The 24,734-nt window shown below is 42.8% G+C and overlaps 1 protein-coding gene across 2 annotated transcripts in view; it reads right to left on the bottom strand.

The window, feature by feature from the left end:
* Positions 1–24,734, bottom strand: part of crybg2 (crystallin beta-gamma domain containing 2) — a 66,062-nt gene that overhangs the window by 6,752 nt on the left and 34,576 nt on the right. For both annotated transcript variants that reach the window (XM_010864005.4, XM_020050358.3), the window contains exons 4-11: positions 14,577–16,548; positions 10,497–10,544; positions 9,440–9,558; positions 4,590–4,818; positions 4,037–4,176; positions 858–984; positions 607–642; positions 341–480 (exon numbers count right to left, since the gene is read on the bottom strand). In XM_010864005.4, coding sequence (XP_010862307.4) covers positions 341–480; positions 607–642; positions 858–984; positions 4,037–4,176; positions 4,590–4,818; positions 9,440–9,558; positions 10,497–10,544; positions 14,577–16,548 — 2,811 coding nt within the window. The remainder of the gene's footprint in view (positions 1–340; positions 481–606; positions 643–857; positions 985–4,036; positions 4,177–4,589; positions 4,819–9,439; positions 9,559–10,496; positions 10,545–14,576; positions 16,549–24,734) is intronic.

Genomic DNA, 24,734 nt, shown 5'->3' with positions numbered 1-24,734 from the left:
TGAATCTCATCTGAGGAGAAAGTTATCTCACTTCAGCATGCAGCTCGTGGAATGACGGCAAACAAAAACAAAACCCTATGAAAAATAGATGATTATTTTTCTCTTTACCGTGTCTCACGCAGACCTGACTGATCGACAAAGAAATTCGTTGCCAACTATTTTAATTATAGGCGTTATCAGTTCTAACTGATCTGTTGTTGCAGCCCTAGTTTGGACATCAACTTATATAATTAGTAGAAGACAATGCACTGCAATAAAAGGATATGGCTCTCACAGACACAATCAGACAGATACGCAGTCATAAACACACACACACACACACACAAGACCCTCTACTCACCAGCCTCCCTGAACTTTAATGGATCCGGCGCTGTACATGAAGGTCATCTGCTGTTTATCCAGCCTCGTCATAAAGTCTCTCATGTTGGTGTAGATGGTCCTTGTCTTCCCAGTGAAGTAAGGCTTCTCGTACAGCACCAGCTGGAGACCATAGGATAAACATGTCATTTAATTCACCTTATAGGTCTCACGTTTGATAATCCCATTGAACAGATTTTTTTAATTCCTCTGAGAAATCATTCCTGTATGTCATTACTGAAGTCTTACCTTTGGCTCACTGGGTTTCTCTACTTTTGGTTCACCCTGCAACGAAAAAAGAAATGTTGGATTTGAAAGGGTGTATTTCAACAATATACGCACAAAACAAAAATGTTGGCTCAGCTGTACAGTCACTTAATCTTCTTTTGTGTTTTATTTTAACCACATGAAGCTCCCAGCCACACATTCACTAGTGGCACATTTAAGTTTCAAAGCTAATTAAACTAAATAAAAACAGAATAAAACAAAGGGATTCTTACAATCTTTAGAGGGTGTACTGATCCCACATAGGGCTGTTCCACACCCCAGGAAGCAGGGTTGGGATATCCCCCCACCTCCAGAACACGATGTGCCCCCTGGAAGAAAGGCTGAGCATACACCAACCATCTGAAAACAGGACAGAGTCCGTATGAATCTCAAACTATAAACACATTTACACTTGGTTCCGGAAATATTTGGACACTGTCACAATTTTCATAATTTAGGCTCTGTACGCCACCACAATGGATTTGAAATGAAATAACCGGGATGCAAGATGCAAGTTCAGGCTTTGAGCTTTAATTCAAGTGATTGAACAAAATTTTTGTATGAAATGTTTAGGAATGGCAAACATTTTCATACACAGTCCGCTTATTTCAGGGGCTCAAAAGTTATTTGACAAATTAAAACAATTCTGAATACAATTTTCATTTTTAATACTTTGCTGAGAATCCTTTGGAGACAATGACTGCTTGAAGTCTGGAACAGATGGACATCATTAGACGCTGGGTTTCCTCCTTTGTGATACTTTGTCAGGCCTTTACTGCAGCTGTCTTCAGTTGTTGTTTGTTCGTGGGTCTTTCTGCCTTACGTTTTGTCTATTGACACTAGTGGCCATCCCATCACACTGCCTCCACCGTGTTTTACAGATGATGTGGTACACTTCGCATAATGAGCAGTTCCAAGCCTTCTCCATACTTTTTTCTTCCCATCATTCTGGTAAAGTTTGATCTTTGTTTCATCTGTCCAAAGAATGCTAAAGACTTTTTTAGATGTTTTTTGGCAAAGTCTAATCTGGCCTTTCTGTTCTTGAGGCTTATGAATGGTGTCACGTCCTGGCTATGCCCCTAGCCATCTCTGCGCTGGGCTCGGGGCATAGTCAGGACAGGAGGTGGCGCATCTAGCCACCTCCAATCCTTTTGTTCTCCCCAATTGGAGGCAGGTGTCGGTCGTTGCCTCCAATTGGGGACCCTATTTAAGTTCCTTATTTTTGCACTTCCAATGTGGTTCATTTTGGTTATGCCTGTAATCAGTTAGCCCATGTCACTGGTTGCGGCGTTTTTGTTTTGTTTCATTAAACATGGATTATCCCTGTGATCTCGACTCTGCGCCTGTGTCCTTCCACACTCCAGCACGTGACAGAATGAACCACCAGAAAGAGACACGGCAGAGTTGGACGGTAGGGGAACTCCTCTGTTGGCCTGATAGCGACACGGAGGAGGAGAACCCTTACCGTCCCCAGCTGCAAACCTGGCCAGCTCAGCGCCGACCTCGGAGGAGTCGTCAACGGAGGAGACGTACCAAAACCTCCGTAAGTCAGCCCCAAGGAATTTCTGGGGGGGTGCTATGGGGGCAGCCGGAGTATCCTGAGGCGCGGCTGCCTCCCCCAGAGGCCTTCCCGGTGGTTGGGCGGAGTGAGGACTGGTGGGGCTTCAGGGACCCGCCGTACCGTTTCTCGCCACCTGAGGGAGAGTCCCTGGGCAGCTTGGCAAGGCTCTTGCTCCTCCGCCGGCTCTCCCACCGGCTCCTGCTCCTCCGCCGGCTACTGACCCTCTGCCGGCTCCCCCGTCCCCTGCTCCTCCCCCGTCCCCTGCTCCTCCCCCGTCCCCTGCTCCTCCCCCGTCCCCTGACCCTCTGCCGGCTCCCCCGTCCCCTGCTCCTCCCCCGTCCCCTGCCCCTCCGCCGGCTGCCCTGTCCCCTGCCCCTCCGCTGGCTCCCCCGTCCCCTGCCCCTCCCCCTCCGCCGGCTCCCCCTGCCCCTCCGCCGGCTCCCCCGTCTCCTGCCCCTCCCCCGTCCCCTGCCTTTCCGCCGGCTCCTGCCCTTCCGCCGGCTCTCCCGTCTCCTGGCCCTCCGCCTCCCCAGCCTGTCCTGGCAGCTCCGCCTCCCCGGCCTGTACCGGTGACTCCAGGTGCTGAGCCGCCGCCTGTCCGGGTGTTGTCGTCCCGGTCTTGCGATCGGGAGGCCGCGCCTTTTGGGGGGGGGGGGGTACTGTCACATCCTGGCTATGCCCCTAGCCATCTCTGCACCACCTCCAATCCTTTTGGACTCCCAAATTGGAGGCAGGTGTCGGTCGTTGCCTCCAATTGGGGACCCTATTTAAGTTCCTTATTTTTGCACTTCCAGTGTGGTTCATTTTGGTTTTGCCTGTTATCAGTTAGCCCACGTCACTGGTTGCTGCTTTTTTGTTTTGTTTCATTAAACATGGATTATCCCTGTGATCTCGACTCTGCGCATGTGTCCTTCCACACTCCAGCACGTGACAAATGGTTTGCACCTTGTGGTGAACCCTCTGTATTTGCTCTTGTGAAGTTCTCTTCATGGTAGATTTGGGATAGGAAAATGATATGCCTACCTCCTGGAGAGTGTTCTTCACTTGGCTGGATGTTGTGAAGGTTTTTTTGTTACCATGGAAATGATCATACGATCATCCAACACTGTTGTCTTCTGTGGACGTCCAGGCCTTTTGTGTTGCAGAGCTCACAAGTGCGTTCTTTTTTGCTCAGAATGTACCAAACTGTTGATTTGGCCACTCCTAATGTTCCTGCTATCTCTCTGATGGATTTTTCATATTTTTTTTGCAGCCTAAGGACGACCTGTTTCACCTAAATTTACAGCTCCTTTGACCGCATGTAGTGGGTTCACAGCAACAGCTTCCAAATGCGAATGCCACACCTGGAATCAACTCCAGACCTTTTACCTGCATAACTGATGAACAAATAACGAATGAATAGCACATACCTGTCCATGAAACAGCTTTTGAGTCAATTGTCCAATTACTTTTGGTCCCTTGAAAAAGAGTGGGCTACACACTAAAAAGCTGCAATTCCTCAGGCTGTTCTCCAATTTGGATATGAATACCCTCAAATTAAAGTTGAGGGACTGCACTTTAAGCCCATATTTATTATTTAACTGAAACTTCAATATATTTTGGTAAACAGACAAAATAAGAACTTTTGTGCCCAATTATTTACGGACCTAACAATATTAATGTTAAACTGGAAGTAAACTGAAGACATTTCCAAAATCAATAAAATCGACATAATACTGAGCTTCTTGTCACCGAAAATCTTTGCACAAAACCTTTACTTTTGAAGGTTTATTTCTCTCTTCAAACAACATGTCAAATCATAATTTATGGTGAAACTTCTGTTTCTTGGAGCCTAGGAAAACTGTGACTTACAGCCCGGCGTTAATGATGATAGAGTTGGCTTTGATGGGGAAGCCAAAGATTCTGGCATCGTCTGACGTGTCCCTGAAGGTCACCTTCTTCCCCTCTGCGTTCTCCTCTGGGAATAGACTGATCTCAGGGACGCTGTAATCCTGGTGGCAGAGAGAAGGTGTAAGTCCAGACTTTGACACTTGAGGGTGCTATCGAGCTCGACAGAGAGCAGAACTACATAATGATCCCGGGCACGTTCGGAAGGACAGAACACTTTTGGGAAGTTTCAGAAATATGCCAAGGTGAACAAACATGCCTCTCTGAGTTGTGGAATAAGAAATCACATCAGCTATACTTCAGGCATTTCTATTTGGCCAAGGTCTGTCGATGTCTAGTGGCAACAACCGCAAGCCTTTATAAATTCTCAGAACAATCAAATAGACAAAGATGTGTTTCTAACCCTAACCAGGGGTCTAGTGATTACACAAAAGGTCCTGGTTGGACCTCGCTCTATTGCTATTCTTAATAGTTCGTCCTCAGAGGGTCATGTGTGACTTTATGTTATTCATTTTACCCTGACAGCTCTGCGTATTGACCCTATGATGAACTTCCTGACTGGCTCGGCCTCCACCACCACTTCTTCTCCGCCCTCCTCTTTCTCTCCGTTTTGTCCGTTCTGTCCATCCTGCTGTTGTGGTGGTTCTTCTGGCTCGGGGAGGTTGAAGGGGTAGGTGATCTCTACGTCTCCCTCATGCAGAGCAATCTTCTCCCCTTTGAAGTTAGGCTTTTCGTATAAGACCCATCTGAAGGGACCCAAGGAAAGACTGGTTTATAACAAGTCCAGGTAATGAAATGGAAGAGCCTGTACATACATTTCAAATGTTTCACATTTATTTATTCTTAGCCAGAGCAACTTCCAGTTAGTGCATTCATCTGAAGATAGCTTTGTGTGACAACCAACCACACAGATCAGTAGTAGTACATTTTATGAAGTAGCTGCTGTATCAGCATGAGCACAATTCTGTTTAATTCAACTGAAAAATAATTTCAAAATGTAGTTCATCAGGCAAAGCTTCTAAATACATTGACCGCTCCTCGACTGATAAGGTCATTATAATTATACTGCATACCATGTAATTTAAGCCCTGAATGTTGATCGGCTGAAAGCAGTGGTATTTGAGGTCGTAAACATACACAGTATATTTGTACTGTTCTAATTAGTCTGGAGGTATTTTTGCATATGGCCAATATACTCTGGCTATGGGTTGTATCCATGCATCCGCGTGGTGACCCAAACCCTTTTAGCTTAACTACGACAATTAGGATATGGCACTCGTTTCCTCACTCAAGATATGAAAAGCTGAAGGCAAACACATCCATCTAGTTCATGCAAATAGGCAACATAAAATATGAGTGACATCAATAACTATCATGCCAATCCAAACAGCCGGCGGCTCCCTTACATTTCTGCACAGTATTTTGTAAAAAGTTCTCACACAGAGAAAGAGAGAGAGACACACACATATACACACTCACATGCTTTGATGACTTGTGATGTTAATGAAAACATTCTAATTAAAATTCACCAATGAGCTTTAAACTGTTTTGGGACCCCAGGGATGGGTGAGTCAACATGTTCAGACCCATTTTCGACTGACTCAGCAAAACACTACAGGAGATTGTCAATTTCTCAAAACCCACGTCCATCTCATCCAGTGGGTTTTGAAACGAAGGCGAGGAGTGAGCACGCAGACAATTAAGAGTTGCATGCTTCCCACGTTGTGAGAGACCTTTTCATATACTTTTTTATATGAAATTAAGACTGCTTCATGCTTCAGCAACTGATAGCTGGTTTGGGACGGTTAGAGATTCAGATGTCTGTCCTTTGATGCACATCTGACAAAGTTACATTGCCTCCCCAACCAGGAAGTATTGCCTGGAACCTATGTGCCAGGAGGAGAGTGCATACTCTGGCCAATAGCCATGATTGAGTGGGATTAGAACCCTAGTTACAATAACACATCTAAACAGCAAGTCAAAGACAATCCCTCTCAGTCATTAGGGACCCCCTTTTTAGATATTAGGTTCTGAAACTATAATAATATAGAAAGAACACAGGCGGACAGATAAGCAAATATTACAGTCAAACATGGAAATATCTTGCTTCTCCGGTTAACTCATAAAATTATAGATAAAAGAATGTGTGTGAGAGACTTGTCCCACTGCAGGGCACACCTCCAGCCCAGATGTTGGTATGAATGCCAAGGCGCTATTTGCTAGTAATAATAGATTGATTCTCTGGATTAATGAAAGGATCACTGTGTGTATTCATACCTTGTTGAGCTCATACAACAATTATTTTCATAATACCTCTATGGACTAGTGCCAAGGTGTTTAGGCAATTTGGCTTCTGTCAAGAGAGTCGGCTAATGTATGAGTATTTTTACACTGGGCTCCAGAAGGACTGCCACTGGAAAACTGGAAACCTTTTGCTGCTTTGGATTGGTCAGACGTCAGTGACCTTTGCGACTTGGACTGGAGTTCGGATGGACAGGGGACTGACCCCTGGGTGGTCACGACGGCTTCGTCCCCGCTGGTAGACCAGTGGGTGCAGCTGAGGCCGCACTGGAATGGCTTCAGGAAAGGCAGTGTTTGGCCTGTGGTGACCAGTCAGTCTCCCATTCAATGTCACCACCGCCCACACATTTCAGAATCGTCCCATTGGTGAGGGCATTCACACGGGTGAGGCTAAATGTTCTAGCAATACAAAACAATCAATCAAATCCTGTAAACCACGATTCAATGTGAAATGTAAATTCTGTATACGTGACTGAATTTGTTGCCCACGAAAAGGGTTTCTGTTCTTACAACGTCGTACACAATGGAAGACATGGACACCTTGTAGCCCTGATAGGAAGTCAAGGCGCTAGACAACAGCAGACGTCCATTCAGACACTGGCATGATAGCCTGGCTGACGAGACCCACGTTTCCCTACGGCGCTGGGAGATCTGCGACTCACTGGTCTGGACAGGAGCCTACTGTAATCACAACATTTACTCCGAAAACGGGCAAACGTTTTGATTGATTCTTATTTACAAGTTATTTGCATACTCAACACCCCATACCCTATGCCCACAAGAGAAACAAAGGAAGCCAATAACAAACAGCTAGCTAGCTAGTTATAGAAAATGCTATAGAAGAGAAAACGAATATATGATGGTAATAACTGTTAACTATGTGATGGAGCTTTTAGAAAGGAAATTGGGGTGGCATTGCCATTAATAATGACTTCGGGCATAGAATTGAAAACGGAGCGAAATGAAGCATGTTGAGGCTTTGCGTGAGGGGAAGATGTTTTCTCCTAATAGGCTATCTGTATACTAACCATCTTCCCAGCACTCAATGTAAATAAACACAAAGTCGCCGTTATCCCTTTCCAGGTGCTTTGATGCTGTTTTTTCGCGAGCCAAAAACACCAGATATTGTTGTAGAGGGGGGAGGCGATTTGACTGCTTAATTAAGTAGGGTTATTGAGTCAAATTTCAAAAAACTGATATTGAGTTTTCATTATCTAAGTAGCTGATCCAAGAATGCTAATGACCAGTGTAAAACTGACAACCAGCCTAAACCTAATGACCAGTGTAAAACTGACAACCAGCCTAAACCTAATGACCAGTATAAAACTGACAACCAACCTAAACCTAATGACCAATGTAAAACTAACAACCAATGTAACACTAACAACCGACAAAAATCTAATAACCAAATTAACTTACAACAAACGTGAGCCTAATAACCAGGGTAAAACTAAAAACCTATGTAAACCTTATAACCAATTAATTCATAAAAATCTAAGTAAACCTAATAACCCAAAATGAACATGAACAAACGTTTGTTCATTTGTTCCCATCCAGCAATGCACAAAGTTATATTTTCCTTATGCCACCATTTCGCCAAACTTCAGACACTCATAGTCCCTAGGAATTTTTATTCCTCTGCAAAAGGTGTGCATGCTTACTGGGGAGGGGAACCAATGACAATCTCTTTGTGGTCCCGTGGAACTGACAATTAATCATTTTTTGATGTCAGGTCCTGGCTGGGGACCTCTAGGCATCTCTGCACTGCACTGCTCCACATTGCCTCAAATTGGGGACCCTGTTTAAGTTGCCCTTGGTTTTTGGATCATTGTTTGTGCTGTTTGTGTGGTGTTTGCACTCAGTTTGCGGTTTGCCTCGCCTTTTGTTGTTTTCTGTTTTGTTCATATAAAGAAAAACATTAAAAGGACGTTACCCTATACTCGCTCTGCAATTCATGTCCTGCCTACATTGGACCGTGACAGTTGATCAGTTCACAATTGATTGTGTGTGTGCCGTGCGTGCATGTGCATACACCTCTGTTCTAAACGTAATGTTATGTTAATGAAAACCTGAAAACACAGCTTCTTCTCCCAAAAATTCTAGGCTGTCCAGAACAGCCGAAATAAAGCAGTACTTAATCGACTCAATTTAGCTTTTAGAAAAGCTGCAGTCAATATCTCCCTTCTGGGTGAGAAAAGACACTTATCTGTATTTTGGATTCCTCAACGTCCGTCCCTCACTTCTTCTTTCCTGGGGAGATCTTCGGATAATGATCTCAGCCAATCAGTGACTAACCTTGCATCTTACCTCCAAGCATTCAGCCCTTCTAGTCTCTGATTGGCCAGCTAGCATGACCATGCTCCCAAAGGTTATAACAGTTGTGGTTGTCCTTTCTCCTCAATGTCATCCAAGTGAGAGGGTGATTGGACTCAAGACATTTGAGATGTGTCAGAAAATTTTAATTATTGCTAGTTATTGTTGTGGTTGCATCATTCTGGTTTAGTTAGGCCCAGCAGTGTGTGTAATACTTGTAGTATTATCACTTCCTAGTTACTTGTTTATTCTCTGCCATGTCTATACCTAATAAATATAGTCCTTCAGATCATCTTAATATTCACCATAGTCTATTTGGTGATTGTCTTTGTTATTTTATTTATAAGTTGTATGGCATTACATTGACATTTTATAAGTTTCATTTGTATGTTTCTATCCTTTTGTAGACCATTCCAGAAAAGTTCTCTGTATGGACAATTCTGGGGTTTGCCTTATTTCTCTAACAGGAGATTGCTATCAGTAAGCCACAGACCAGCTCGATCAGGGGGGTCTCCCTCACATATTCAGTCACTCGTAATAAATCATTTGAATAAGCAGGAGCTGTGTACAGATATAAATCTCACTGTGATGTTTGGTCAGGTCTTTTTCATTTCTTTGTTTTGAGACACTCATTACCAAGCACTTTCTTGTGCAAAAACTGTGCATGCTTCTTGTTAAAAATTGCATACTGTTCTAAAGTTTGTATGAAACATGGAACTCATTACGGTTGCTGTACAATGTATCATGACTTACCCTCCTCTGACAACCCTGATAGAGATGGTCTCCTGTAATTCCCAGGGTGTTGCATCAACAATATCACTGCGCACTTCAATCCTCTGACCACACATCCCTGGCCGATCAAAGATGAACATCTGCAAAACAAACCCTGTTTCATTAAAGATGTACAGAATATAGTAGATTATTTCATCAATCTGAATGATTAATGTTCATGCACAAAGTCATGCTACTGATCAAATTGGTTAATGTGTAGAGGATTCAAGGTGGAAGTTCAATAAAATCACTTAAAAATCCCTTTTAAACAATGTGTTCCTTACTGAACTAGCACCAGATGCTATTTAACCTATCTTCCTTGTTATTGTTAACATTTTGCTAATTACCTCACTCCATCCCTGCAGTAGTCAAAAGGGCATGACTGTAGCTTGTGTTACTCATTGTTGAATTACCACAGTAATTGTTTTTGAGTAATGGATCATTGAGAGTAGCACAAAAGTGTTGGCAAAGAATAGCTGTAACTTTCCAAGCACAGATGGAAATTACCATACATTACTCATGATGAGACCGCAGCTGTTACCAAATACGAAACATGACGGTCAGGTATGCCACAATCATTTTCCACAATCCTAGCATTGGAAGCTTTGCTGAGCCAATGCTTGGGATACTACTGTATCATGACCATGTAAATCAAGCTTGTCTGAAATAAGTAATGACAATGGTGAATATGCTGGACATTTAGTACAATTATGCAAACCACTGAGCGCATACTGCAAAATAATTGTTAATAGGTAAATAAAATGTAGTGTGTTATATTTCAAATCAGACTAGTTCAATTTCCTCACTATAGTCATGAGATTACACTTCATTACTTGTCTATGTCAACTCTCTTTTTGGAATGCATTGAAGTGTTGTGCCAAAATTTCACTTTACCCATCACTAGTCCTTCATTAAAAACATTGGCAGGAAAGGAGGTTTGAGTGAAAGCAAAAAAAGGGTTGCAACGGGGCACTGATCCAGGTCATGTGTAGGTCACAGTTCATAGGACAAGATAGAGTGGGGAGAGAAAGAGATGTACCTTTCCTGGCCGAGGGTTGAGCTTCCCATGTTCCTTCTCTTTGGTGAGCTGTAGAGACAAAGCTGTCAATTAGTAATCTAATAGTTTATTGAAATACTTCAAACAGTGGATTGGTTTATTTTCACAGAAACATACTTTTTTTGCTTACAAATGTTGACAGGTATTCAAATATATCCAAATGATTATGATATGCCCAAACTATTTTAACTCTATCTGAGTAACTGCAAAACCTCTGCAAAACTAAGCCGTGCAAATACTAAACCAACACAACCCCAACTCGCCCAAACTCTTTTGACATTACTGATTAACACGGAAGGCCATTTGTCATTCACTCTTTGCCAGAATTCAAACCGTAACTTCACAGAAAGATATCACAGGCAAGACAGACTAAACTACAAACAAACCGCAAACATCACAGCACGCAAAAGGATATAAATTAATTTTTGCAATTGGGGTGTTTTGCGCAAAACCTTATCAGGTAGGGAATTCAAACCGTTTAACCACCCAATGCTTTAACAACAGTTGTCAGCTGCCTATACTTGTGTAATTTATCATCTGAGCATGGCACTCCTTGGCTACATCGTTGTGTCTATGACATTCTGGCGTGTGGTAGAATGGGCACGTATCAGGAGTTGGAATGCGATATAGCGTGTCATCAAACAATGTGGTGTATAGTCCTTCACCTTTCAGGTAGGACAGGGAAACCACTGTGTGTGTGTGTGGGAGGTGTGCGTGTCGCTCTCTATGTGCGCGTCATTTGGGTATCACATGTCTGTCGGCTCTTTGCAGTAGGAGTTAAAGGCAACAAGAGCAAACCCTTTCCAACTGTCCCTATCCTAGCGTTGGTTACCCAAGTATGTGCTTCCTGATAGTCATTAGGCTTCACAGCTACGCATTCAAGGCCAAATGAGGATCCCATTACAAAGTGCCCATTGGCTCAATTTAGCTCAAGCATTCCTAACAGTAACAGGACACGTGTTGACCACCAGAAAACAAGCACAGAGAAGGATTGAGCCATAACTTGGAATACCCCCCATGGTACCTTAATTTTTCCGTTTCCGTAATGGAGGGCACCAATTGTCTTTGTGAATGTGTTATGCAGTACATTTGGATCTCACAAGTTAGCGCTTCACAAAGATCAGTTAGAGAAGACAGTTAGAGAAGACAGTCCAAGAGTAAAAGAACTCCCAGTCATCTCCAAAGTCTTCTACGAATGTTGTAAACACAAATCGCCGACAAAACGAAACCTCGTCAAATGCTCAGTGACAATTTGCCTGAATCATCCAATTAAGTCCGGATTATTGGGCTTCAGATGAAAGGGCTGGTGCTCTTTTGTTCCTGCATCTTGGCTTGCTGAGCGAGATGCCATTGATGACGAGGCAGAGCCAAAACCGTCTGATCCACGAAAACAGACTAGCGCGGCAGGTGTTTTGTGAAGGCCTGCACGGTTTAACTAGTGCAGTCACGTGTCACGTGTGGTGTCTTCGGCGGTAGAAACAATACTGTGAGACGGAGTAAGCTGTACCCCTTGTTAAAGGTGAGCTCAGTTGGATACTACAGGTTCATATTGTGAAAGGTGATTGTGGGCGGGGTGAGGCTGTGGTTATGCACTGCTTTTACCGCTTAGCGTGGCCTTTCTGTTTGACCAGGCTAAGGGCCATGACCGCTGTGATTCATGACACGTACGCTTCACTTGTGCGACTGACTCACGAGAGGGAGTTATAGAATGACTGGAACACAAACAAAAGGTGGAGTGACACGCATCAAAATCAGTCAAGATCTAGTTGCTGGCGGCATGGCGCAAAATAGAGGTGGTAAGTAAATCTTTTAGTGGCGGAAACGCAGCGTGACCAAAAGGTTTTTAGCGTTTTAGCAGTTATTATCACACGGTTGAACGTCTGGCGCTGGATAAGAAGGTTGACAGACAGATAAGTCCATCTATTCATTTCTCTCTGTCTGTCTCTTTCCGTAAATTAATATTGTCACTTCCATCACGCCTCCACCCAGTCCTCCCCTCCCTGCAGCTCAGTTTGAACTGCCATGGCTGAGAGTTGGGTACGTGTTGACAAAAGCCAGCGCTGTTTGTTCAGACTGCGCACATACTTAGTCAAGAGGGAGGATTGCAATGAGGGGGAGATTTGACCATGTCTCCATCTCCCCCTCCTTCCCTAATCCTCTCCAGGGCAAAGACATTTTTGAATAAACGAGAGACGGAAAGACAAAAGATGAGGTGTGGCAGGATTTGAGGAAAGCAGGATTCAACAGATAGATGGGTGGTGTAATGTCATCGGTAGAATAACACCTGCACATGAATTTGTGCAAATCTGGATGGAAATCTTCCTGTCATGTCTAGATGTGTTGTGCAGCATTTTCCTAAGCATGTTACCCCCAACACTGTATTGTGGTCGTTGGTTTCTTTGTGATCATCACACTCTCCTCTTTTTTTATTGTACCAACCTGTTGGTAGAGGGAAAGCAGGATGTAGATGGAAATGTAGGTCGTGAATGAAACCGTCCATATGATAACATGCCTGCAGCCCTGCCGACAAGTCATTCATGTAGGCAAGGGGGCCACTTACATAACAGCCTACCACACTGCCAAAGTGAATTTCAGGCTATAGGCTATTCTTCGACAAAAAGATAAAATATAAATTAGCTGAAAATTGGAATAGAATAAAAAATAAGAAAACATCTCAAAGATCTCAAAGTTGTATATTTAGTAAATAGAATTGAAGAAAGAGAGACACTCCATTGAGCAGCCAAACCACAGGGTCAATACAAGTCCTAGTGAGACACAGAAACATGAGCTGCTCAGGTGTACCCGAGGCTCGAGGGGAGGCAAGGCTACGATATATCCGGTCCGGAACACAAACAAAACGCGCACAAAACCCGTACAGTTTGCATAGGAGAAGTGCCAACATTTTAGTACAATGCAATTTGATAATGTTCCACTGTATTTATTAGAATGGGTGGGTGGCGCTTGATCCTGATGTCAACTGCATGCACCATTACCAATTTCATTACAGAAAACAACATACAGATCAGGACTTGTCACAAGGATGCACCTTACATAGTGTTGATAAACTGTAAAAACAAGTCTTAATGAATGATACTAAAAGTGAGTTCTTCAATGGAATAAGCAACAGAATTTGATATAATTACTTTAGCAAGTGATCGAAGCCTTGAGGCACATTCATTTTGTGTGTTTGTGTGTGTGTACATTCATGTGTGTTCATGTCGTTCGTGCCTGCTAATGTGTTTGTTGGCATAAAACCTTGCTCATAACAAAAACAATATTCAGAAGCACCTTTGCAAAATAACGACTAAAGCCCACGATTTGAGTAAACACTGAAACCCTAAACACATATTTCTGTAGAATTTCTCTGTAGAAGAAGGCACCTCCCTATTTTTGTCTCACAAATATTGTTTTGTGTTTCTAGACTATTAGAAAGCCTTAAACAGATGTTATAAAAAAAAAGGAACTGCAGATGAGATGAGTTAGCTGAGTGGCTGGATTGTAAATAATCTAATGTAATGTACATGGCCAAGTATTGTGTTTCATGAACCTAAACATCGTTACACTGCTCTCAGACATCCTCGGATCTCATTGAGTGAAAGAAATCTGAAAACTGCACACCAGACATTATCACTTTTTCTGACAGACTCTCACATAATCTCTTTCTAAACTCTTCCCTGTAGTTCAAAACATGTATTAAAACAAATGCAGATTTTTTTTTGTATGTGTCTTAAACATACAGTACATCTTGCAATCTTGCATACATACTTTAGGCTAAAATTGTCATTATCTGTAATTATATTCTGATAGTGATAACATAATGGAAGTATATTTCATGTATTTTATGTCTGCGGTTCACAAAATCTCCATTAATGAAATACTTGTGTCCAAGACAAATCCAATACTATAGCAGTCCTGTTGAAGAAGTACATTTTCCCTGTACTAGTCCCCTTTCCCATTAAAGTCTTTGCGATGAATTCCATCACACCCCTATTACCAAGACCCTGGTATTTTCAACTCAAAATCTTCCAAAGAGCTAAATGAAACCCCCAGGTCAATACTCACATAAGCATCGGGAAAGGCCCTAAATTTGGGCACTGGATTCATCTCAGGCTCTGGACTGAAGTTAGATCCTCCGTAGATAGACCCTCCCTGAGGGGATCCTCCATGAATCGAACCACCGTGAACTGACCCTCCATGGGCAGAACCTCCAAGGGGGGATCCGATATTGAACAGTGGTGAGTTCAGGCCTTCGTTACTGAAGCTCTTCTGCAGACCCAGACCAAGAGAGCCCACGGAACCCATGGAACCCTGGCTGAGCTTGGACTGGGAGTCAATAGAGCTAGTAAAGGACTTGTGTATGTCCATAGATGAGCTTGTAGGACTGAGGAGGTCTCCTAAGGTAGAGGTGAAGCTAGGTAGTGAAGGAGGCCCGCTCATGCGAGAGATGGTGTCCACTTGGTTTCCAGTTAAGGAGCCGGACATTAGGAAGGAGAAACGCTCGTAGCGGGAAGGGATTAAAGGGTCGGTTCCTGTTCCTATTCCGATCCCAGATCCGAATCCAAGTCCGCTCCCAAGCCCACCAGCCATGCCCATAACCGGATCAGAGCTCATGCGGTCCTGGCTAGACGAGGCTGGGCTATGGGCTTTACCATTCTCCCGGGGCTGATCCATCGACGCGGAGCGGTAGCTGGAGAACAGAATCGAGTTGTCCAAACGCGAGGGCGTCTGGCTGCTGCTTCCTCCGTTGGTCAGGGGGGAAGGCGAGCTCTCGGGGGATGACTCGCTGCCCACGGACCACTTTCTCAGGGAGACGTTGCTCACAGCTGAGGCTTGGAAAGGCAGGTTGAGGCCTCCGAGGTTACCTTGCTGCTCCTTCATGAGCTCCAGAGGCGAGCGCGTGTCCCTGGGGGTACCCCATTTAAGGCCCAGGTCCACAGGGAAGTTATAAAAGCTGTTGGATCCCTCCTGTGGAGATCCAGGGGATACCTCAGGCGATTTGGTCTGACTGGGGCTGTGGCAAGGGGCATCCTCCACGATGGGCGGCAGCGAGGAGAAAATGGAGGGGGCGGTGGAACCCCGCAGGCTCCTCTGCCTCTGGGGAGGGTTCATGCTCTTCAGAGTGTCCACTAGGATCTCCATGTCGTTTTGGAAAGGGGAGCCCGGGTTGGAGGTCACAGGTGAGGACGAGGGGGACGAGTCGGTGAGCAGCTCCACGCGCGTGGCCGTGTACACTCTGGAGAAGTTGTCGCCAGCGTCTTCAGCGTGGCGCCCCGCCGAGGACAAGCTTGAGACTGGGAGTGGCTGCGACACGGAATCCGACTTAACTCCCTCTGTTGCCGACACTCCCTCCTCCCTCTCTCGCTCTACCTCTCTCTCCCTCTGTACTGCAGGTGCAGCGACTGGCTCCTCCTCGCCCTGCCTCCTCCCCCTGCCTGTTTCTGCCCGTGGCACGCTGCTCTCACAGCTCAACTGAACTTCGGCCCCGCCACTCAGACAGTGACCGTTGCCAGGGGAACCAGGCCCCTCAGAGGAGAAAGAGGACGGTTCCTCTACTCGCAGCACGGGGGAGGTGAGGTGTCGTGTGTTCAGAGGGGGGGAGGGCGAGCGGGAGTTATGTTCAGTACATGTAGACTTTCTGGACTCATCCGGCGTAGAGACAGAGTGCATGGACTCCCCCTGGGGGTCCAAAGTGGAGCCAGCCCCTTGGTTCGGGTAGCCGGGTCTGTGTTCAGGTATGACAGGACCTAGGTCAGCCTCAGTATTACTGGGATCTGTAATGGGGCTTGCACTGTGATTAATGCTGTTTTTAGTGAAATCAGCTTTGTTGTGGTTAGTGACCAGGGAGACTTTGCGGAAGCGCTGTTTTGTTTCATTCATGCCATCGTGGGCAGGAGAGGGTTTAACAATGAGGGTAGAACTGTATGACTTCATCTCGCCGTCTGACTCTTGGGCAACTGATGCCTTCTGAATATTTGAATCAGAGTCCTCAGACCTTTCGGAAGCTGTACTGAGAACAGCTGAAGTGTCCAGATACCTAACAGACAAAGGGCAAATGGACAGAACAGGTTAATAATTATAATGTTTGTAAAGGACTTTTGTTAAAAGGTGATTGTCTAGGTAAATAATAAGTACAGTATCTCACAAAAGTGAGTACACCCCTCACATTTCTGCAAATATTTGATTATATCTTTTCATGTGACAGCACTGAAGAAATTACACTTTGCCACAATGTAAAGTAGTGAGTGTACAGCTTGTATAACAGTGTACATTTTCTGTTCCCTCCAAATAACACCACACACAGCCATTACTGTCTAAACCAAAAGTGACAAAAGTGAGTACAAAAATGTCCAAATTGGGCCAAATTAGCCATTTTTCCTCGTGTCATATGACTTGTTAGAGTTACAAGGTCCCAGGTGTGAATGGGGAGCAGGCGTGTTAAATTTGGTGTTATCGCTCTCACACTCCCTCATACTGGTCACTGGAAGTTCAACATGGCACCTCATGGCAAATAACTCTATGAGGATCTGAAAAAAAGAATTGTTGCTCTACATAAAGATGGTCTAGGCTATAAGAACATTGCCAAGACTCTGAAACTGAGCTGCAGCATGGTGGCCAAGACCATAAAGCGGTTTAACAGGACAGGTTCCACTCAGAACAGGCCTTGCCATGGTCGACCAAAGAAGTTGAGTGCACGTGCTCAGCATCATATCCAGAGGTTGTCTTTGGGAAATAGACGTATGAGTGCTGCCAGCATTGGTGCACAGGTTGAAGGGGTGGGGGGTCAGCTTGTCAGTGCTCAGACGCCGCACACTGCATCAAATTGATCTGCATGGGTGTCGTCCCAGAAGGAAGTCTCTTCTAAAGATGATGAACAAGAAAGCCCGCAAACAGTTTGCTGAAGACAAGCAGACTAAGAACATGGATTACTGGAACCATGTCCTGTGGTCTGATGAGACCAAGATAAACTTATTTGGTTCAGATGGTGTCAAGCATGTTTGGCGGTAACCAGGTGAGGAGTGTGTCTTGCCTATAGTCAAGCATGGTGGTGGGAGTGTCATGGTCTGGGGCTGCATGAGTGCTGCCGGCACTGGGGAGCTACAGTTCATTGAGGGAACCATGAATGCCAACATGTACTGTGACATACTGAAGCAGAGCATGATCACCTCCCATCGGAGACTGGGCCGCAGGGCAGTATTCCAACATGATAACGACCCCAAACCCACCTCCAAGACTAAAAAAGCTGAGGGTAAAGGTGATGGACTGGTCAAGCATGACTCCAGATCTAAACCTTATTGAGCATCTATGGTGCATCCTAAAAGGTGGAGGAGCGCAAGGTCCTTAACATCCACCAGCTCCGTGATGTCGTCATGGAAGAGGACTCCAGTGGCAACCTGTGAAGCTCTGGTGAACTCCATGCCCAAGAGGGTTACGGCAGCGCTGGAAAATAATTGTGGCCACACAAAATATTGACACTGGGTAGTGTGCTTTGATTAGGAAAAAACAACGCTAACCCTAAACGTTATTAAAATTTGTGGGAATATTTTACAAATATATATTATATATTTGTTTTTCTTTTCAGACCAAAAATATAAAACTAATCAGAATAAAATGACTGTAACTTATACTACTGTACAGTATGTAAACAATGTGAAATGCTAACAGAATCCTTCCGCACCCTGAGGCCCGCACATGGCAACAACGTGGTTTAACAGAAGATTTGATTGTTTACAATGTGTATGAAGGGTTACTGAACGCTTAATGTAAATATATCAATAGGTTTTAAAGGATGCCCTGCCCAACCCACTTCTTTGCATTTACAGTTAGACAAATAACCTTTGCGCTATAACTTCACCCAGCCTAACTATTGCACGTTAAAGGGACTTCAACATTCATCTCCCAAAAAAGCCTTTACACTATACCAAGGAATGAGGCAAACAACCTTTAAAACGAATCAGTGACATTTTTCAGCTGCATGCGTTGAAGGAGAACTTGCAGGCAGTGGCATTAACCAAGGGCTATTACCTCCCCCTGAACAACAGACTGGGAGTTTTCCAGTGGCACATAAGATCAAATGTTGCGTGTTGTCAGTGTTGTTATTCACTGACATTAAGTGAAGCTGGGACAGTTAACCTGTTAGAGTATAGACCTAGCCGTCTCATAGTTAAGTCCCAACACCTTGGTGACAGTCATGCATTCCTCATAGGTCATAGTTGCATAATTAGTATGCACTACAGTATTAGTATGACCAGTGAGTGACAATATTCCAGTGTGTTTCAACCAGCGAGGCTTACAGAAATGTCAGCATCGAATGGGATCGGTAGGTTCGGTTTGTGGATGGTTAAAGTGTGGAACTGAATCGAGGGGTAATGTGGTAGTATTTTAACAATCCCCAGTAGACATTCTGATGTTAGTTAAACAGCAGATGGTATGTGATTAGAAAACCAGTGTTTGCCTAAAGCAATGTATACCCTAGGGGGTAATCTCACAACTCCTCAATTTCATAATTAAACTGTTTGTTTTCTTAAAGGGGCTATATTTACTGTACTACTAGGATAAAAACAAGTTTAAATGAACAGACGAGATCAGCAGTTAATGTTAATGCCCAAGATATTCCCCATTTAAACGTACCTTCTTTGGTATCTTTGGTTCAATGGATTGCATTGATTTAAATTTCCTTATACTCACTTTAGTCACGTGCAGTACTATCTACCCAAACCTAAACTGCCCCGAACTAGCTAATACTATTACAGCCTTGTTCTGTAAGGGTTCTGTAACAATTCCTGTTATTGTTTAAATGTAGTTATGTCAACGTCTGAGGCAGGATACACAGTGCCCCTTCAACAATACTTCACGGCACTTACAAACCAGTGTGTCCTGGTAGCCTGCTATGCTTATTCGCTAACACTGTTTTTCAACCAGTAGCTCAGCTCATAACAGCAGAAAACACAGGACTTTGCTCAGGGCTCCAGACTAACATTTGCCACAGGTGGTATTGATACTGCTTCATTTTAAGGTGGTGGCTCTGTGGCATAAATTTGTCACACAGCAAATAAATAAAAAATCTTCAATGTCACAGAGGCATTGGGCTAGTCATCCCATCAAAAAACTGTCAAGTCATTTACAATGCTTAATTCAAATTATATGGTTGGTGCTATTTAGCCCAACAATTAAAATGAAAAAAACAGGTAGGTTCTTCTTTCAAAACATAGCATTGCATAAACAACATGCTGATCTAGACCTCCACTTGAAAAAACAAAAACTGTAGCAATTTGCCATAGGCTAATGGGCACATCATTTAACGTTGAACGTTTTATTTTAACAATGTGCTGTTTATAAGAGAGCAAGATACATGCACATATATACAATAACAGAAAAGTTGTTGATTCATTTTAAGAAACAAAATAGAACTCACTGTTTTTGTTTTAGAAAGTTATGTTAGGCGTATTTATTGATATTTGCTGAAAGAAACTGCTGCCTTTGTGTGTGTCAGCTTGAGCGAAAGGCAGCAGCTTCGTGATTGAAGTTAGCAGCCCCAGGATTCAGAAGTGAGTGAAGTAGCTCACATTCTCCAGAAGCATAATTTTGTGAGAGGCTTGCTCATTCCAGCATGCAAAAGTGGTAGTGCAGACACTTATTTAAGGAATCAGGATTATTATAGACTTTACAGTTCGAAGTCCAAATAAAACGTTCTGATTTAAGTGACCACTGACCTGGTAAAATGTATAATTTGCAACAGCGCAATCAATATATTCAGCATATTTTTGTGACTAGCACATCCAATTCAGACTGAAAGGTAACAGTCAAGAGCTCTGGCCTTAGCTATTACATACCACCGCACATCTGCTGGAACATGCAGCTTTAAAACGTCAAACCCACTAAAACTCACAATCACCTGCTCCAACAGGTAAAAAAATAATATAATTCACAGACACACCTATATGGTCCTAAGAAAGAAGTCCTTGTCCCTTCAAATTTCAAAACATTTTTGGTTACACTTTTTTTTGAGAGTGCCAATTTCGATCTGTAGATGTTCTATAGATACAAAATACCAAATAAATATACAAAATATCAACAAAATGTCAACAAACATTTTACAAACTCTTGACAAGCAACTGCTTGCAAACATTATGGTATGTTTTAGGGTTAGGGTTAAGGTTAGGGTAGGGATAAAAGTTCAAGTAAGGGTCGGTTAGTAGATATTTAGTTAAAATGTGTAATCTACAGACACACTTGTGGGATTCTCCAAATAAAATGTTACCCCATTTTTAGATATCTGTTCTGTCTGAAGGTTAAGCTGAAGAACTTCAAGGAAGATTAATCCCCACTCTCTCCTCGCATGTTCATAATATAATAGCAAATGAATCAAACACTAAGATCTTTTTTAGGTTAAACTATTAAAATCCAGCAATATTCCAACAGTATGTTGTGCAGGTAATACATTGTTTCCAATGTCAGTGTTTTACTGTGGCTACACCAGTTGATGTTTTCATGTACTACAGTACTTTTTCATTGGAACCTGCCTGTGTTGCCACTTAAAGAAACCTGGGAAAGCTCTCGTCACTAGTTAATTTATCAGCCACCTCATATAATGACAAAACTAAGAAGAAACACCATCTGGCATAAGGAAAAATGCTTCAAATCCTGTAGAAAATGCTATCACAGACCAAACTTGTTAAATGTTAATTACAGGCAGAGTGATGTTTTGGTATTGTCGGTCGAATGCAAAACAAGAGTTAGCCTCATGTGGTGAGTACCAGTCATTGTCAATGTGTAATACCATATAGTACAGGACCATAGCATTAGTAATTATATTACACTATTTCTTGTCGGATTAGTGCATCATCCTGATAAAATGGTAGAAGAATGCTAAATAGACTAGTCATTAAGAGGTTTGATAAACACACAGTAGACGGGTGTCAATGACAGCTTAAGCCCTCACTTGACCCTTCCATGCTCTGTAGCAGGGCGGCTTATGAAGGTGATAATTGACTACAGTTCTTTGCACATGTCATCCCCTGGTAATTAGGGTCGGAAGGAGAGGCTTATTTAAATTCCACACAGGGCATCCTGTTGTAATTTCTGTTATCATTACATGAGGTGTTGACATTCTTCGCATTCCCTGCTGTTGTGGTTTTGTTTGGAGGGGTTGGTTACAGAGTTGACAGTAACAGAGGAAAGCTTTATGAAGGGAATGGAGAAGTTGCTACAAATGCTCAGTCCTGTTCCGCTTAGTCAGTTTGAAAGCCCCTTGAAGTTCCCATGCCATCCGCCAACAGTAGCCAGTAATTTTCTGCCTTGGCACACACAAAGGTTAATCCTTAGCTTAGTCTTTCACCTAGCATCAGCATGCCTGTCCATCACAGCTTTGATAACAGAAGATGAGGCAACGGTTTTACATATTAACAGGTTAAGACAGGACTTCCTTCATACAAGACAGCATGCAATTAAGGACAGTCCCTTATTGAACCTAAGGCTAGTGAACTCTTTTGTTTTCCATATTGACAAATCTCAATTCTCCTTTGGTTATATGGAGATATGGCCTCTTTAAATACTGGAATTTGTCATCTATGCTACTGCTTTGTTATCTATTCTATGTGTATTCTCTGCCACCTTGTGGGACAGCAGGAAACAACATCAGAAATTGGGAAAACAAAAAAACAAAGTTCACATCATTACTTTCGAGGTTAATTGAATGTATAGGTTTTATGAACAATTCCAGCATAAAATGTTACCTTTAAACGCAAAATCTACTCAACTTAAAATGTTGGAGAAATTTTATTTGAAATTGAAAGTTTATTAGAGAGTTTGTGAACTTATAAAGCCAGGATCGAAACAAGGATGGCCACCTCTGTAGAAAGGCTTGGCTGAACAGAAAAACTATAATTCAGGAAATATTATCACTAGGAAATAACTAGTGAGATTGAACTACTACACTTGTTTTAAAAAAAAAAGATGTATCTGAACATAAGGTATCATTATTATTCATCACATTCACAATTGTGTTAAAGGTACATACTGTATCACCCTGAGGGACCCTTTGAGAGATAATGTTTGAGAGATTTCTAGGACTGTGAGTTTGTTTGAAACATACCTTAGGTTCCAGAAGGAGAGCAAGAATGGTCTAGGTGCACTAAACCATACACTCTAGTGGTGAATGAAATCTGAAAAACGAATCTAATAATGTTTCACCAAGCCTCCATTTTATACCAACCGCACAATAAATCAATTTGTGCGTAGTTGGAGACTGCAACTGCTTTTTTCGGGTGATATCAAGATGAGGCACGTACAAATACGGATTTAAGAAATTATTTACTCAGTTGGACCACAAGTATTTATCAGGACCTACTGAAATGTGCGAATTTACTTACTGCTTCTTTTAGCTAGGCTAATAAACTAAGATCTGTGACAAGCTATGTACAATACAGTAAAATGTAAAGCTTACTCATTTTATGTGTGGCTACTAATGTTGAAAAGAAAATGTATTTGAGACTTGCTTAAAACAGTGCCTGTGGGAACTATCTGTTGAGATCTGTCTGTCTGGCTATCAATCTACTGTAAAATATATTGTCTAGCTACTCTTTTTAGATATGGCTACTACCATTAAAATGGCAATTGATTTCTGCCTTGCTTAGTGAAACAGTGCCAATGGGACATGACTATTGACATCTATGACTAGCAATATACTATGAAACGCATAGCCAGCTCTTTAAGTTATGGCTACTACTGATAGAACGACAAAGACATTCAGTTACTTTGCTGTTACAATTATAAAACAAAACATGGCAACAAAGAAAAAAATGAACTGAAGTTCTAGTCTGCATACCCTAAATTCTCAATACTGTGTATTGTCCCTATTAGTATCAATGACGGCACACAGTCTTTTGTAATAGTTGTCTATGAGGCCCTGAATTCTTGCTGATGATATAGCTGCCCCTTCGTCTTGGTCAAATGCTTCCAGGTCATGCAAAGTCTTTGGTTGTCTTGCATGAATCGCACGCTTGAGATCTCTCCAGAGTGGCTCGATGATATTAAGGTCAGGAGACTGTGATGGCCACAACAGATCTGTCACCTTTTTCTGCTGTAACCACTGGAGAGTCAACTTGGCCTTGTGCTTAGGGTCATTGTCGTGCTGGAAAGTCCAAGAGTATCCCATGCGCAGCTTTCGTGCATTAGAATACAAATCTTCTGCCAGTATTTTCTGATAACATGCTGCATTCATCTTGCCATCAATTTACAAAAGATTCCCTATGCCTTTAGAGCTCACACACAACCCAAAAAAGGCTTCTTTCTGCCAACTCGACCTGCAGCTAATTTTTTTTCAAGCATCTTCGTATTGTGTTCCTTGAAACAACCACACCGTCTTTTTCCAGAGCAGCCTGTATTTCTCCTGAGGTTACCTGTAGGTTTTTCTTTGTATCTCGAACAATCCTTTCAGTAGTTTTGGCTGAAATCTTTCTTGGTCTACTTGACCTTGGCTTGGTATCAAGAGATCCCCGAATGTTCCACTTTTTAGTGGAAGTGATTGAACAGTACTGACTGGCATTTGCAAGGATTTGGATATCTTTTTATATTCTCTTTCATCTTTATGAAGTTCCATTACCTTGTTAGGCAGCTTTTTTGACAGTTATTTTCTGGCTTAGTATCTAGCCCGTCAGTGCATCCAAGTGAGAGCTAACAAACTTATTGACAATTTATGCACAGACACTAATTGCTCTTTAAAAAGCCACAGGTGAGGGAATTCACCCTAAATCGGCATGTTCACCTGTGTGTATCACCTTACATTCAAGGGTATGTAAACTTTTGATCAGGGCCATTTGGGTGATTTCTGTTATCACTATGATTTAAAAAGGAGCCAAACCACTATGTGATAATAAATTGCTTTATATGACCACTATCCTAAAATAAAAGGAATGATGAGTCATATTTTCAAAATCAATGCCAAATTTTCACAATTTCTTCCAGGGTATGTAGACTTATGAGCACAACTCGATATGTAATTTGCTAGACAAACAAAAGGCAAAAGAGCACTTTTTTGCACTAGCTTGTTGTTGGTACAGCTAGGCACAGAACAATACAACATGGGCATGATCAAAACCGTTTTTTCAAAAATAACTATTGTCTGAAAATGTTCCTATCATTATCATCAATAACCATTTTGTTACAAAGGCATTCTGTATGTTCGCTATGAATGCTGGAATTTGCATGACAAGATGAATACTG

This window comes from Esox lucius, chromosome 10 (assembly GCF_011004845.1).
Source record: "Esox lucius isolate fEsoLuc1 chromosome 10, fEsoLuc1.pri, whole genome shotgun sequence".
Taxonomy (NCBI): Eukaryota; Metazoa; Chordata; class Actinopteri; order Esociformes; family Esocidae; genus Esox; species Esox lucius.
The sequence above is the reverse complement of the archived record's forward strand: the minus strand, read 5'-3'. Positions and strand labels throughout refer to the sequence as shown.